We start from the raw sequence: 13007 nt of genomic DNA, 5'->3' as shown, positions 1-13007 counted from the left end.
CCCCCCCTTTTATTTTTTCCTTTGAATGCTATCAGTGGACTGAATGATCAAAATAACTCACATTTTCCTCTCCTAATGGGTGCTGTTCAAAGTAAGGTGCAGAGAAGGGAAAAGGAAAAAAAAAAAGGCTAGCTGGAACCCCCAGAAGTTGAGAACTCCCAAGTTGCTTGCTTCAGTGTTCTTTCTTGTCCATATGGTAGTACAGAAAACGAGTTTAATGTATGGTAATTAAGGAAGTCAGATGGAAAAAAAATAAATCTAAAGGTACTTGTCACTTTCTTAGTGTTTGCTAAACAAAGCAGCAAAGCTGTCATTCATAATTTTAAGATTAATTGCAAGTTGATGCGGTAATAATTTTGTTTCTGCACATAGCTTTAAATCACTGGCATAATTAAAACAGGGCTGAATTTGGACAACAGATTTATATTAGTACTTTATTAAAATTAGTTTTAATTAATCATAAGAAATTAATATGCATTTGGTCTATTATCTATATATTTTTCTATCTTAAAAAAATGCTATTATAGAGTTTATACCATAAATTTTAGTCTAATCAGAAGTAACCTTTGGATTCTTCAAGGAAGTCTGAGATTCTGCTTTGCTGATGATGCTCAGTAACTTTGGAGAAGAAAACGTTCTGAAAGATTAGAGTTCTACAGAGAAATTGTTTTTCTTATGTAATAACGAAAGTGGGAAAAGTATCAGAAGGCAGTAGAACATCTTTTGTTTAAAAAATAAAATTTTAGTGCAAAGCAACAGCAGTGTACTGAGCATCTACTACTGTGTTTTGTTTGTAGTTGTCAAACTGATGTAAACTGTATTTATGTTTGAGAACTGTTTGAAACAGACTTGTTTATAATGGTATTAGAATTAGCAGATCAACATAAAAATTGGGAGTGTGGGAAAGGAAATAGTCTTACCTAATTTCTCCCCTCTTCTCTTAAAATTTTTGCTGTGTTCATTGTATAATTGTATTTCTGTAGCATGTGGAGAATTCCAGTTGTATCAGCAGCTGTTTGGAGTACTGATGCAAAACCAAATATTTACAAATCTTAATCTCTTTTTTTCTTGAAGGACCACTACACCAGGGGAGACTAAACTTTTAGCTTCTGAAGTCTATGATATCCTTCAGTCTTCCAACATGTCAGACATGGACAATGTGAATGAGATGAATTACCGACGACGGAAAGCGCAGTTTTTCCTTGGCAGCACAAATAAGCGTGCCAAGACAGTGGTTTTGCATATAGATGGCCTTGATGATTCGGTAAGGAAGCCTTCAGCTTTTATGTAAATAAGGCATGCTGTACTGAAATGTATTTTGCCCACAAAAATAATGTATTCAGGCTACTCGCGTGGTATCATCAATTGTCAGCAATTTCTGTGAATCATATTTTGAATTGCAAGATGTGTATAAAATCTTGCATAAATTGAGCTTACTCAGAATATCTAAAGATGTTTTAAGGCAGTTTTCTTGATGGCTTTTTAATTAGTCTAAAAAAAGTGTTCTGTTTCCATCTCTCCTAATCTTTTCCCTTTTTTGAGAATGAATGGAATACACAAGGTACCATCAGCAGTTTCACTTAAGGATATCTTGTGGTTGTATCAGTGTGTTAAAAGAAGTTTCCTTTTAGTCAAGAGAGATTTCAGACACTGGGGTGGTTTTTTATTACTCTTAATTCAGAAATGCTGTATTTTCTTTGAGCTGTTTTTTTCTACAGCTTTTCATTGTCTGTGAGATCTTTTCTACTGTAGTGACCAGAATGGCATTTGAGTTAATGAGGTCTCACTGAGTCTTTATGTAATGTCAGAATAACTTCTACGGATTTATCTACCATACCCCTGTAGATAACACCCCAGGGCCATGTTTGCCTTTTTACGGCTGCCAAACAGCATGTAGACTGTTTAAGCACGTTATCCACAAGTGCCCTCCGGACTCTGTATCTTCAGTTTTGTACCCATTTTAAATGATCAAACCTGATCCTTTGCTTTGTTGCTTTACATTTTGCCAAGTAAGCGTGTCCACAGGCCCAGTTTATCAACAGCATACCCGTCGTACTCTTTTCATAAGACCATAGTTAATTCCTTTAGAAATAACATGCTGCTCTAGCTCACTTTATACAAAGTAAATATTTTTTACAGTTTTGTCCTTCCAGCACTTGCTCTGTCTAGAAAGGCAGTGCTTTGTCAACACCATTGGCTTTTGTACTCTAAAGTTTTTTTAATTCAGTCCTATCAGTTGTCTGCTGTTAAGTTTGTTTTGTTTTGTTTTTAAGCTTGTAGTTAATTTGTTTGTTCACAGGTATCTCCAAGCAAGAAATTTCATCCACTTCTACTTTGTGAGTTTAGATATTCTAGCTATATTCTGACTCTATCTTAAAAGTGTTTCTTTGTGTCCTTCAACAAATGGAATTTAGCAAGATTTGTGGAGTTTCTTTCTTAAATGCTGAGGTAAAGGTATTCTGAAAAAGTGTAGGATATTTAGATATTCAGCTCCAGAGAGCAAAACTGCAGGCTTCGGTAGTTGCCTAGAGCACACCAGCATGTTTTCTTAGCTCATTGTTGAAGAAAATCTGACTGTGCGCTGGCTGGAGGTGGCTAGTATGCATAGGTCTGTATTTCATCAGATGATTAAAGAAATGTTAGTGATACTCCAGGTGTTGAGCCAGCAGTTAAACATCCCTATAGTGCTGTTTTAGATGTCACGATAAGTTGCAGTGGGGGGTGATGCAGGATGTGAACAATAAAAGCAGCTTAGTTTCATTCAACAGTTTATTCCTGAGTTAACAAGCAAAAAAATACTAGGTGGCGCGTAAGAGATTTAAAAGGTATATTAAGTAAATGCAGGGCTCTAAACACAGTGTTCTGACTTTACATGTGTTTTGTCATTTAGATTTGAAACGAGAAGCTGCTGTTAGGAATGTCTGCAAATCCTACAAATGCTTGTGGATTTTGAAACCTCAAATAGTAGGAAGGCAGGAGAGAGGTTGTTTGTTGTTTAGTGTGGGGTTGGATGTTTTTATTTTAAGATCCCATTATCAAATTTGATGATAAACTTAAAAAAATAATTAAAAACGAAGCAGTACTTCGGGAGTCTGGGGCATCCCCCTCAGTAAGTTTTCTAGTCTGTACATTTTAGTAGTATTTGTTAGGGTATGGTAATTAGGGTTCCATGTGCAGGAAAATAACCTAGATTTCACCTGTCCTACCTTGTACCTTTCCTACCCTATGCCCATGCTTCAGGAGTACCATGCAGAAAGATGTCTAGCTGTGTAATGCTGAGGTTTGTGCCTAACTGCCATAGTTAGACATACTTTGCAAAAGATGTTTGTGCAGCAAGGCCGGTGGCTGCCAAGCTTCCAGCTTTTTAAGGAGTCTGTATGGACCTTGGTAAGTTTTGTCTTTAACAAGTGATTCACCAGTTATCTGATCACTGAAAACCTCATTTGAAATTAAACTGAGGTGCCTGCGATTTAACCTGGGATCTCAGAGTAAAAAGCCAGATTCTGTCACAGAATTGCTATACACTGATGTAAGCATAAATTATCTGTTTAGGGTAATAATGTGTTGCTTCTTGTGTCCAAAAGTAGTTTCACCTTTGACTCACACAAGGCAGCCTAGCAGCTTGCATTAAATATTTCCTGTATATAGGAAAGGTAGCCTGTCTGACAAAGTTATTTTTGTAAATCTCAAAAATGTTAATTATTTCAATACATAAATTTACACAAATTAATTGTTTCAATATATATGCTAAACTGCTAAAAAAAACCCCTCTTCAGTTAGTTCTTCCAGAGATTAAAATAATTTACTTTTTGTGTGTGAAACTATTCCAAATACTGCCCAGTGATTATTTAATAACTACTATAAATATGCTTTGAAATAACTTATTATTTAAAACCTTGTATAAACTTGCGGTAAAATTTAAATACATAAGGCTATTAGTTTTTCTAGAACAGTGCATCTTTCTTTTTTTCCCCTTCTGTACTAGAAGTCTCTTCAAGTATGTTTTAATCCTTTTTGTTACAACCATCTTGTGCAAATATTAAAAGGAAAAAAAAAAAGAACATTCTAAGATAATGTAGAACAGATGCAACTAGTACAGGTCAATGTAATGTTACCTCACAGTAGGCAATGTCACTTGCTTTAAACATAACATTCCGTGGGTTACCAACCAAATATTTTCCCTTTGAAATAAGAATTAAGCGTATGCTGTGCAGTGATGTCTATAAGCTGCCACAGATGAAGCAGCTGAAAGGTACAACAGCTGCTCTGATGCATTCAGTTAGTATGGAGGCAAGGTGTCTGATAAATAGCAACTTAAACACTAACTACTCATCAATGAGCACTTCAGTCAATCAGAACTTAACCAGAGGGGATGGTTTAGCTGATCATACAGAGAAAAACATTCTTTGCTTTTCAGCACTTTCCTCTAATTATTTACAGTTGATTCCATCTTTCTTTGACTTCTAAAGTGTAAGCATTCTTTTTTGTTTTTTTGTGGCAAGAGAGTCTTAATATTTGTGCACTAAAATGTAAGTCTTAGTTTTTCTTTTACAAAAATACGGTTGAATAACCATGTGCCCTCAGACATACGGGATTTCCTTAACAATTAATAGTGAGCATTTTCATATGGTGTATTAACAAAGTACTTTAGTTGTGGGGTTTTGTTTGTTTTTCAGTCTCGAAGGAATCTTTGTGAAGAAGCCTTGCTGAAAATTAAAGGTGTTATTAGTTTTACCTTTCAAATGGCTGTTCAAAGGTGTGTGGTCCGAATTCGCTCAGACTTAAAAGCGGAGGTAAGTGCTCAATAACTGTCCAGATCCTTGTGTTATTGCATTCTGTCACACTAAGCTCTTGGTTTTTAATGTGTGCTTGTAGGCATTGGCAACGGCAATAGCATCAACCAAAGTTATGAAGGCACAGCAAGTTGTGAAAAGTGAAAGTGGTGAGGAGGTAGGATATGTATCTTTCTAAATAACAATTGATTTCGCTTGGCTGTATCATTAATACCAGCACCTCTGATGCCAGGGAAAATTTTGTAGGTGGGAGTGCCACACATACAGTACAGTATGCTATGTCAGAATGTGTATCCATAGAACAGTTTTACAGAATTTACAGATTTACAGATTTACAGGACAAAAATACTGTAATTGTTTCTCTCCTTAATGATATGAAAAGGATCACAGTGAACCTTTTTTTTGGCTGCAGTTGCTGAAGTGTTTTATTTCACAACTGCAGTAAAAGGGCTATGTCTTTATTTATTTGGTATTTTTTCTTCTGTGTGAAGCCAAAGCTTTTCTTGTATATCTTCTAGGCATATTAGATTCCAGATATATAGTAGGTTCCATTTATATTTTTGCTGTGTAGGGGGATGGGGAGGAGTCTCACAACATGCATGCCTGTCATCCTGAATGTGTATATATGTGTAACTTCCATTCATTCTTTTCAGTTACAACATTTGACATAATTTTAATCTGTCATGTTTTATTAGATGCTGGTTCCGTTCCAAGATACTCCAGTGGAAGTAGAGCAGAATACAGATCTACCTGAATATTTACCAGAAGATGAAAGCCCTACTAAGGAACAGGACAAAGCAGTGTCTCGTGTTGGGTCACACCCAGAAGGTGCAGCAAGCTGGCTCAGCACAGCAGCAAACTTTCTATCGAGATCTTTCTACTGGTGACTTGTATTTGGTGTTAAAAGACTGTGTGAATGAACCAACAGGGGGGCCAGTTTTCCATTGGTGTGGTGAACTGCCAAGTGCAATTTGCAATAAATCATCACAGAAATTTTAGTTTAAGCAAATGTATGCTGCATTTTACATTTTATTGGACGTTTAGCCTGATAGGGCAGGGGTCAAAAGACAGAGGCCTCCAATCAAATTGTTCTTCTTTCATTTGTTTTTCATGTAGATTTTATTTCTTCACTTTTTAAAAATGGGTCCACTGTTATATACCAAATGTTTATGCGTATAGAGCTTTAAGTTTGACTTCACATGGAACACATGATAGGGAGAATCCATTTAACTCAAGTCTCAGGGCCTCTGTGAAAGAAAATTCTTAAGAGCTCTATTTGTGCATTAAATAAAATGCCTTTTTTATTTCTGCATCCCTTTGGACTAACGTAACTTTGTTTAATTTTCTAGATTTTGACTCCAGAGAAAAATATAGTCTGCCTCTTTTTTTTTTTCCCTTTATTTTTGCCAACCATGTTCACAGTGTGAGCACGATGTTCCCCTTTTGCTATTAAACTAGAATCACTACAGACTTGAAATTTATAACCGTTTTATGTATATTGAATTTTTTCCAGCCTGCCCTTAACCATTGGAGTGCTTGAGATTATGAAATAAGGGATTGAATAAACACAAATATGTATACATACGTTGTACAGTAAATAAACTAGAACATTTGTAATGATGGGTGTGACTGACTGATATATATAGATATATATATATATACATAAAACTAATAAATACCACTGACTGCTGTTTAGGCTAGCTGGGAAGACTAGCAAAAAAAGCTGTGGTCTAATGTAGTGATGACCCATGGCAGCTTTGTCTGCAGAGAATAGAGGGATGTAGACTGTATTTGGTTAAGAAATGGTGTTCACCATTAGCAAGTATTTAACGTAACCGAAACTTTAAACTTGAAGAATAAAGCAGAACTGAATGCCTCTTTTGCCACAGTGCCACACTCATAAATTTTGACTTTAATCCTTTTTATTTTTTTACCTAACAAATCTGTTACGTATTTACTATTCCCTCCTAATGTCTTTCATGAGACTGCCGTGAAAGTACATCAGCTTTGATAGGCTTAAAAACATGCAAACAATTGGCTTTACCTTGTTACTTGCAGACAGTATAGGTTCAAAGATGTCTTGGTAATTTCCATGACCAGCAGTGATAAAAAAAGCTAAACTTCTCTACGTAGAGAATAATATATATCTGAACTCTTAGCAAACACTGTGTGCCTGAGAGGATTCAATACACAGTTCTTGAAAACTGCAGTGCCACTGCTTTGTTGCACCAGAGAAATACAGCTGAGAATTTTTAAATAATGTTATAAACCTCATTATGAAATGCTTTTTTGGTAATGTATTTGTATAATATTAATTATATTTACCACTTGGAGACTAAGAAAAAAAAAAAAGCATCAAAGTTATTCTCCTGTGCCTATGCACAAGGAAGAAAAAAAAATAAATCACAGGCCATTATAATACTACGGGAATGCTGAGGAAGTGATAGTGTAAAATAATAATGCAGGTCAGAGTTCACCCACACAAGTTAATTGTCATTCTAGAATAAAAAAGAAACAAAAGCTTGTTAGCAGACGAGATGTCTCATGTTTTTTAATATATCTAGTTTATTTTTGATTCAGGTTTACACGCACAGATTGAAAATACAGGCTTTTCAGGGCATGTATTGCTTTAAATATGTAATATTACTCATATCGCTGTCTAGAATGTTACAGTACCAAATGTGTTTGAAAAGTCCTCTGTTCTATAGCCATGAATGCAGAGTTTTATTTTTCTGCATTAACATCTGTTTGCATTTGCATTACTGCACATCTATTTACTAAAAGACTATGCCCTTTGGATATTAATGGTTCGATACCAGTAGGTATTACAGTTTGTTTGTGCATTCGGTCTGTAGGTGTGCTTTTATGACAGTATTGCAGCTCTTGTAGAACAGTTTAAGGCATCTGTAAAAGTTTTTGAAATATATTGTAAAGTAATAAAGGATAATATAACTAAAAATATGATTGATGCTTTTTTAAATGTCTTATCAAAGGCTGGTGCCTTTTTAAATGTTTTGACATTCTTTTAAGCTATTTGTGGTATTTTCATCTTTCATTTAACAGAGGAATGCAAATGTCCAGTCACAGTGAGACCTTTGCTCCACATTACAGTGGGGCTTTTGTGTATGTTTAGAACATGCTGGCATTTTAAACAAAGATTCTGTGAAAAGTAGGTGAGTAGAAGCTATTTAAGGACATCATCTCAAATTCATTCTTAGGGTTTGGGTTGGTTTGGACAGTAGATTTTTTTTTTAAAGTAATTGATGCTGTGTAGGTCATATTTTGTTAGGGAAGTTAAGAAATATCAACATTCCTGGTGAAACCTCTTATTTTGAAAAAGTGGAAAAAAAAGACAGCACACAGTAATTAATTTTATGTTTGTAGTTTTTCAGAGGTCAGATTAAGGATAAGAGCCCTTTTACTCTGACCTAAGGAGATGACAAGAAAAAATTACTGTAAAATCAGAGGCTTCCAAAAAGAAGCTGAACTGTATGACAAAGCACTGGTATCATGTTGCAGTATTTGCAAAGTATTCTATTGCCAAGGAAGCTGCTGCACACATGGTTTAAGCTCCTGAATTGTCCTAGGGTTATAGTTGTGTACAGCATAATGGAATTATCACTACCATGTTTCTTCATAATAAGAATAAATGCTGATGGGATAGGTAGAGGCAAAACTGAGGCTCATAACTGTGCTTCTATGAAGAGCTGTCAAAGCACTGTAAGCATTCTGCAGTATTGTGAAGTACAATATAGCGTTCCCACTCCACAATCACCTATGGCTTATTCGGTACAAAAATAGCTGATGTTGCTGAGTTTTGCCATAGGCCGTGTAAGCTGATGGAGAGAGTACTGTGTGGGACTAATTCGGAAGAAAATATTCAAGACCTAGGCAGATGCAAACTGGCAGGTGTGAAGTACTCCTGTAACTGCCTGCAATGTAAAATAAATGTGGGTGCTCCTTTTTTTGCCTGTGAACAACACTCCACCTGTCAACTAGCGTAGTTTAAAACATACCTAATAAAAATTAGCAGCAGTATTCCTTGCTGTATTCATTTTGCAGAAGGCTGGACCATAGAGTGTTTCCTGCTTCTTCATCTGTACTTAAATCTGAGTTCCTAAAATATAAACAAATCTATTTGTTAAAACTAAGGACTGAAAATAAGATAGAGATAAGAATAACCTCTCAACCTATCTCAGATTCTGATTGTAATTCTTCAAGGAAAGTTGAGATCACGTTATTCGTCGAAAGGGAGTGAGTGGTGGGGTCACTGGAGACTTCTTCAGTGAAGTACAGCAGCTAATTAGCCTCAAGGGTGAGACTGGCTGTTAATATTCCTGCTCCAAACCTTACAAAGCTGTTGCAAAAGAAAATTATCCTGCTTCTTGCACTTTACATGGAGCACACAGTGCTTTACTTGCTTAGCCTGCTTGAGTGCAGGTTTTGAATGGGGTTGAAAAAAGCTGATTTAAATTTGCAGTACTTAGCATGTATATGGGTTAAAACATGGACAGCAATGTTCCTGTCTGTAAGCTGATGCATGTGCCACATGAGAAATCACATTATTTCAAAATTTCTTCATGTTACTGTTTATTTATGTTCTTGTTGCACTAGGCTTGTTAGTGACTGGAAGACTTAGATCTTCTAAATAAGATCCATTAAAGCAGTTAAAAGTTGTCTGGACATACAAAAACTTCACAAGAGGAGATGCACACTCTTACCATATTTTTGTGCCTGTTGATAGAAGTTACTTATTATCTTAGTATCTGCAGGCTGTTATCTGGATCAAGGTCCCAGGAGCTGTCGTTTCATAGCATGAAGACTGCACAAAACCGGTAGCTAAATAATTTCCAGCAGTGTTTAATACTTGCCCAGTGCCTACAGTTCAGGTCAGTTAGCCAGCAGTGCTAGTACTAACCTGACCAGCATTTCTAAGGTTCTGAATAAAATCACAACTGGAACCAAACTTCTTATGTAAAAAGTACTGCCATGCCAGCAGTGTGTGTCAAAGTGTCTGAATAGCATGAAAAGCGTCTTTTAAGTAGTGGATATAAAAAACCACAAAACCACCATATGATGGGATTGTTGCTTTCATGGCTTATCCGCGCACCGAGTTAAGTGTAGATACTGAGACCAAGGGAGTACTGTTGGTTTGAAGTAGTACCTTGCTGTTTCATGCCTCTTCTCACTGAAGGACGTGGGCATGCTAACTCACAGGTGCAGGGAATTTCCCCTCTGGGTGTTTGCTGGTGGGAGGGGAGTCGAGCTACCACTTGAGCCCGTGGTGCCCTAGCAGGGAGCAGCTGATGCACTGTTGACACCTAGCGACCCACAGAAATGTGAACATCCGTAACACGAGGTCTCTACAAAGGTGTTTTTCTCCTAGCCTCATTTTACAAGACTGTGCTGCTGAGTCTGCTTACCCAAATTGCTCAGGAATCCTGGGAAGTGCAAGATTTGGCGAGATGTCTCGGCTTCTTTGCTCATGCTTCATTAGGAATTTCAGCGTAATTCCCTCCTTTTCAAGAGAGGCCTTTGTACTGTCCAAACTTCTCTGGCCTGAAGTAGAAAATTCAAACCTGTCATAAGCAACTTCCCTTACCGAGTTATACATAGGCTTGCATCGCAAGCCAGGTGTGGTTGAAAGCCCATTTTTTTTTGTCAAAGTAGTCCTTATTGATTTGTTGAAGTTCTGGGTAAGAAGGAACTTTTGGTAACAAGTAGCCTTGCTAGTTGGTTTCCCCAGAAGTATTTGGCTATCTTTGCATACATTATGGTATATTTCAAAAGGTTTGTACACAAGATTTATTCCAGCAGTGCTACCTGCATAACATGCCCAAGGCATTTGCTGTATTCGCATAAGTTAAAGCATCACCCCGACAGTGGTGTTTACACCCTTTCCAACAAGTAATGTCATTAGTGGTTTTTGATCCCTAACATCTCTCTAAGAAGGTGTCATCTCCTTTATAGACTCCCTTATGTACACCATCATATAGCTGATATCAACGTGATACTTCTTTTTAATTACTTTTCAAGAGCATGTTTGGGTTAAACTCCCCTTCTCTGCCCATATATAGCACAGGTTGAAAGTGATAGCAGAAGATGTCCCCTTTATCATGTGACTTTTAGCCATGCTTCCTTCACTGAAGAAGAATCCAGGGTGTGTTGGTATTAAACTTTGAAAGGCAGGTAGATGATCCAGCATGGGGATTCTTTTTTGGGGGGAATGATGGGAGGGAGGGGAGGGGAGCAGGAAGCCAATTCCCAGAGAAACAGGCTCTCTACTTGAAAAAGGCTGTTCTTCCTGGCCAGAGGAACCGCACTAATATAACATTACATGAGACTGTCTAAAGGTGATGATTTAATTTGTATTATTGCAAGATTCAATTTTTTTGAATAAAAACTTAAACTACCATAGTAGATTTTTGATTATAAAACCCTATATTGTTAATATGGAAGTCCCAAGTTTAATATTGACAAAGCCATTTGCATTCATTATCTCGGTATAAAACTAAAAGCTTATACGTTATCCTTGGTTTTCATGGCTTTACCTCCTTTGCTACAACAAATATGTGCTGTAATGTTTTAGCAAATAACCATTATTGTTTATACACTGTAATTCAGTGGGATGTAGTAAATGGCATATTTTAAGGAGTCTATTTCTTTGCATATAAAATACCTGTAAAGCTTACTGAAGGTGAAGAGTGGCTACTACTTAGTTCTCAATTGTTGGCTACATTACTGAAACAATGAAGATATATCACCCACTATAATAGGGAAATAGCAGCCATTTAACATAGTTGAGCATTAACTCTGTCATTTAGGCTGCTGAAGCAATCTTATTATTATAGTGGATGTAGCTGGTTTTGTTTCTCCATATGTGTAGATGTTCTGGTGTATAAAATGCATTGCTGTTTCATAACAGTAAATTACATGTGCTCCAAAGCTACTCTTGCTACTTAAATGAAGTTATATCTGGACCCTTCACCAGAATAAGCAAAGATAAAGTAAATAATGACTGGTTTTGACATCTCTTTCACTGTAGTAGTTGCAACAATGAAAATACTCTGCCATCCTGCAAGATTTTGTTCTAAGAAAAAAACCCACAGTGCTTTTGTATATAAGCCTTCACTGTGAAAACAGCTTCTTGTAAATTGAAACAGTGCTATTATTGAAGAGGTGCATGTTACCCATTTCAAAGGTAGGACCAGTGAAATGAAAGCTGTTGATGGCTAGTCCTTCACCTGGGATGTCTCAGAAGTCATGACCTTTTTAATATTATGTTTGCAGTTTACATTTGTGTGTCTGGCTAGGTAAGTTGAGATTGTCATACTGTCCTCTGTTTTTTTTTTTCTTAAGCCTTCCATGTACACACACACACACACACATATATCACTCTCAGTATAATAAACCTGACACAGGTATCACTAGTGCTATAGATAAATAGTTAGGTACAATGCAATCAAGGGTCCATAATTATGAAAAGGAAATGGTAGTTATTAGGGGAAAACACCAAAGATAGCTTTAGAACTTTTAAAAATTGTAATGTATCTAGATTTTTAAAAAACACTTTATGGAGACACTGTTGGTAATATACAGGATGATACATAAGGAAGCATGATGCTAACCTCTCTGTAAAGTGAATTGACATCTGGTAAACTACAGTAAGAGCTAGACCCGACTAATAATTGTGAAGACCCTTAATGTGTAAAAGTTCCCTGCGTTATCTAAAGTAATTGCAGTAGGAGGAAGAGAAGAAAAGACCCTAATGTCACAAAATGAAGGGAAAGCTTGAATGTAGCCCAGCCTTCCTGGTCCTTTTCTGTCTCTTGTCCCAACACCATCACCACCAGATTGCAGCAGGGCCTGTAAACAGAGTTGTGAGGAAGAGTGGATTCTTTGCTCATGTGAGACTAGCATTATGTGAAAAAAGGTGGGGCCCACATGTGTTGTACCCATTAGCTCTACAGTACTTTAATATTCCAGTAATGATAGCTCATAAAGACCCAAATCCTGAAAACAGGTTTTTGTCTTTTGAAGCCCCTCTTGGACTAGCCAAAATGTTAGTGCTCCAAGAGCAGTGTTTCTTGCGCAAGATTGATGTTCTACTATTCTGGCTAAAGAGTGCTGTGGTGGTCTTTGTATTTGGTTTGTTGGATAGTCAGCCACCACGGGGGAATGATAGAGAGAGGGAGTCCTTAAACATATTCTCCA

General features: G+C 36.7%; 1 protein-coding gene across 2 annotated transcripts in view; it reads left to right on the top strand.

Moving 5' to 3' along the window:
* The window catches only part of ARMC1 (armadillo repeat containing 1), a 32243-nt gene extending 24489 nt beyond the window's left edge, over nucleotides 1–7754 (top strand). The window contains exons 5-8 of one of the 2 annotated variants that reach the window (XM_026842751.1): nucleotides 1075–1264; nucleotides 4677–4793; nucleotides 4876–4950; nucleotides 5489–7754. In XM_026842751.1, coding sequence (XP_026698552.1) covers nucleotides 1075–1264; nucleotides 4677–4793; nucleotides 4876–4950; nucleotides 5489–5680 — 574 coding nt within the window. In that variant the 3' untranslated portion in view covers nucleotides 5681–7754. The remainder of the gene's footprint in view (nucleotides 1–1074; nucleotides 1265–4676; nucleotides 4794–4875; nucleotides 4951–5488) is intronic. The other variant, XM_026842752.1, reaches the window with a different exon arrangement.
* Nucleotides 7755–13007: the final 5253 nt, after the last annotated feature.

This window comes from Athene cunicularia, assembly GCF_003259725.1.
Source record: "Athene cunicularia isolate RWA chromosome 2 unlocalized genomic scaffold, athCun1 chr2_part1, whole genome shotgun sequence".
Lineage (NCBI taxonomy): Eukaryota > Metazoa > Chordata > Aves > Strigiformes > Strigidae > Athene > Athene cunicularia.
The sequence above is the reverse complement of the archived record's forward strand: the minus strand, read 5'-3'. Positions and strand labels throughout refer to the sequence as shown.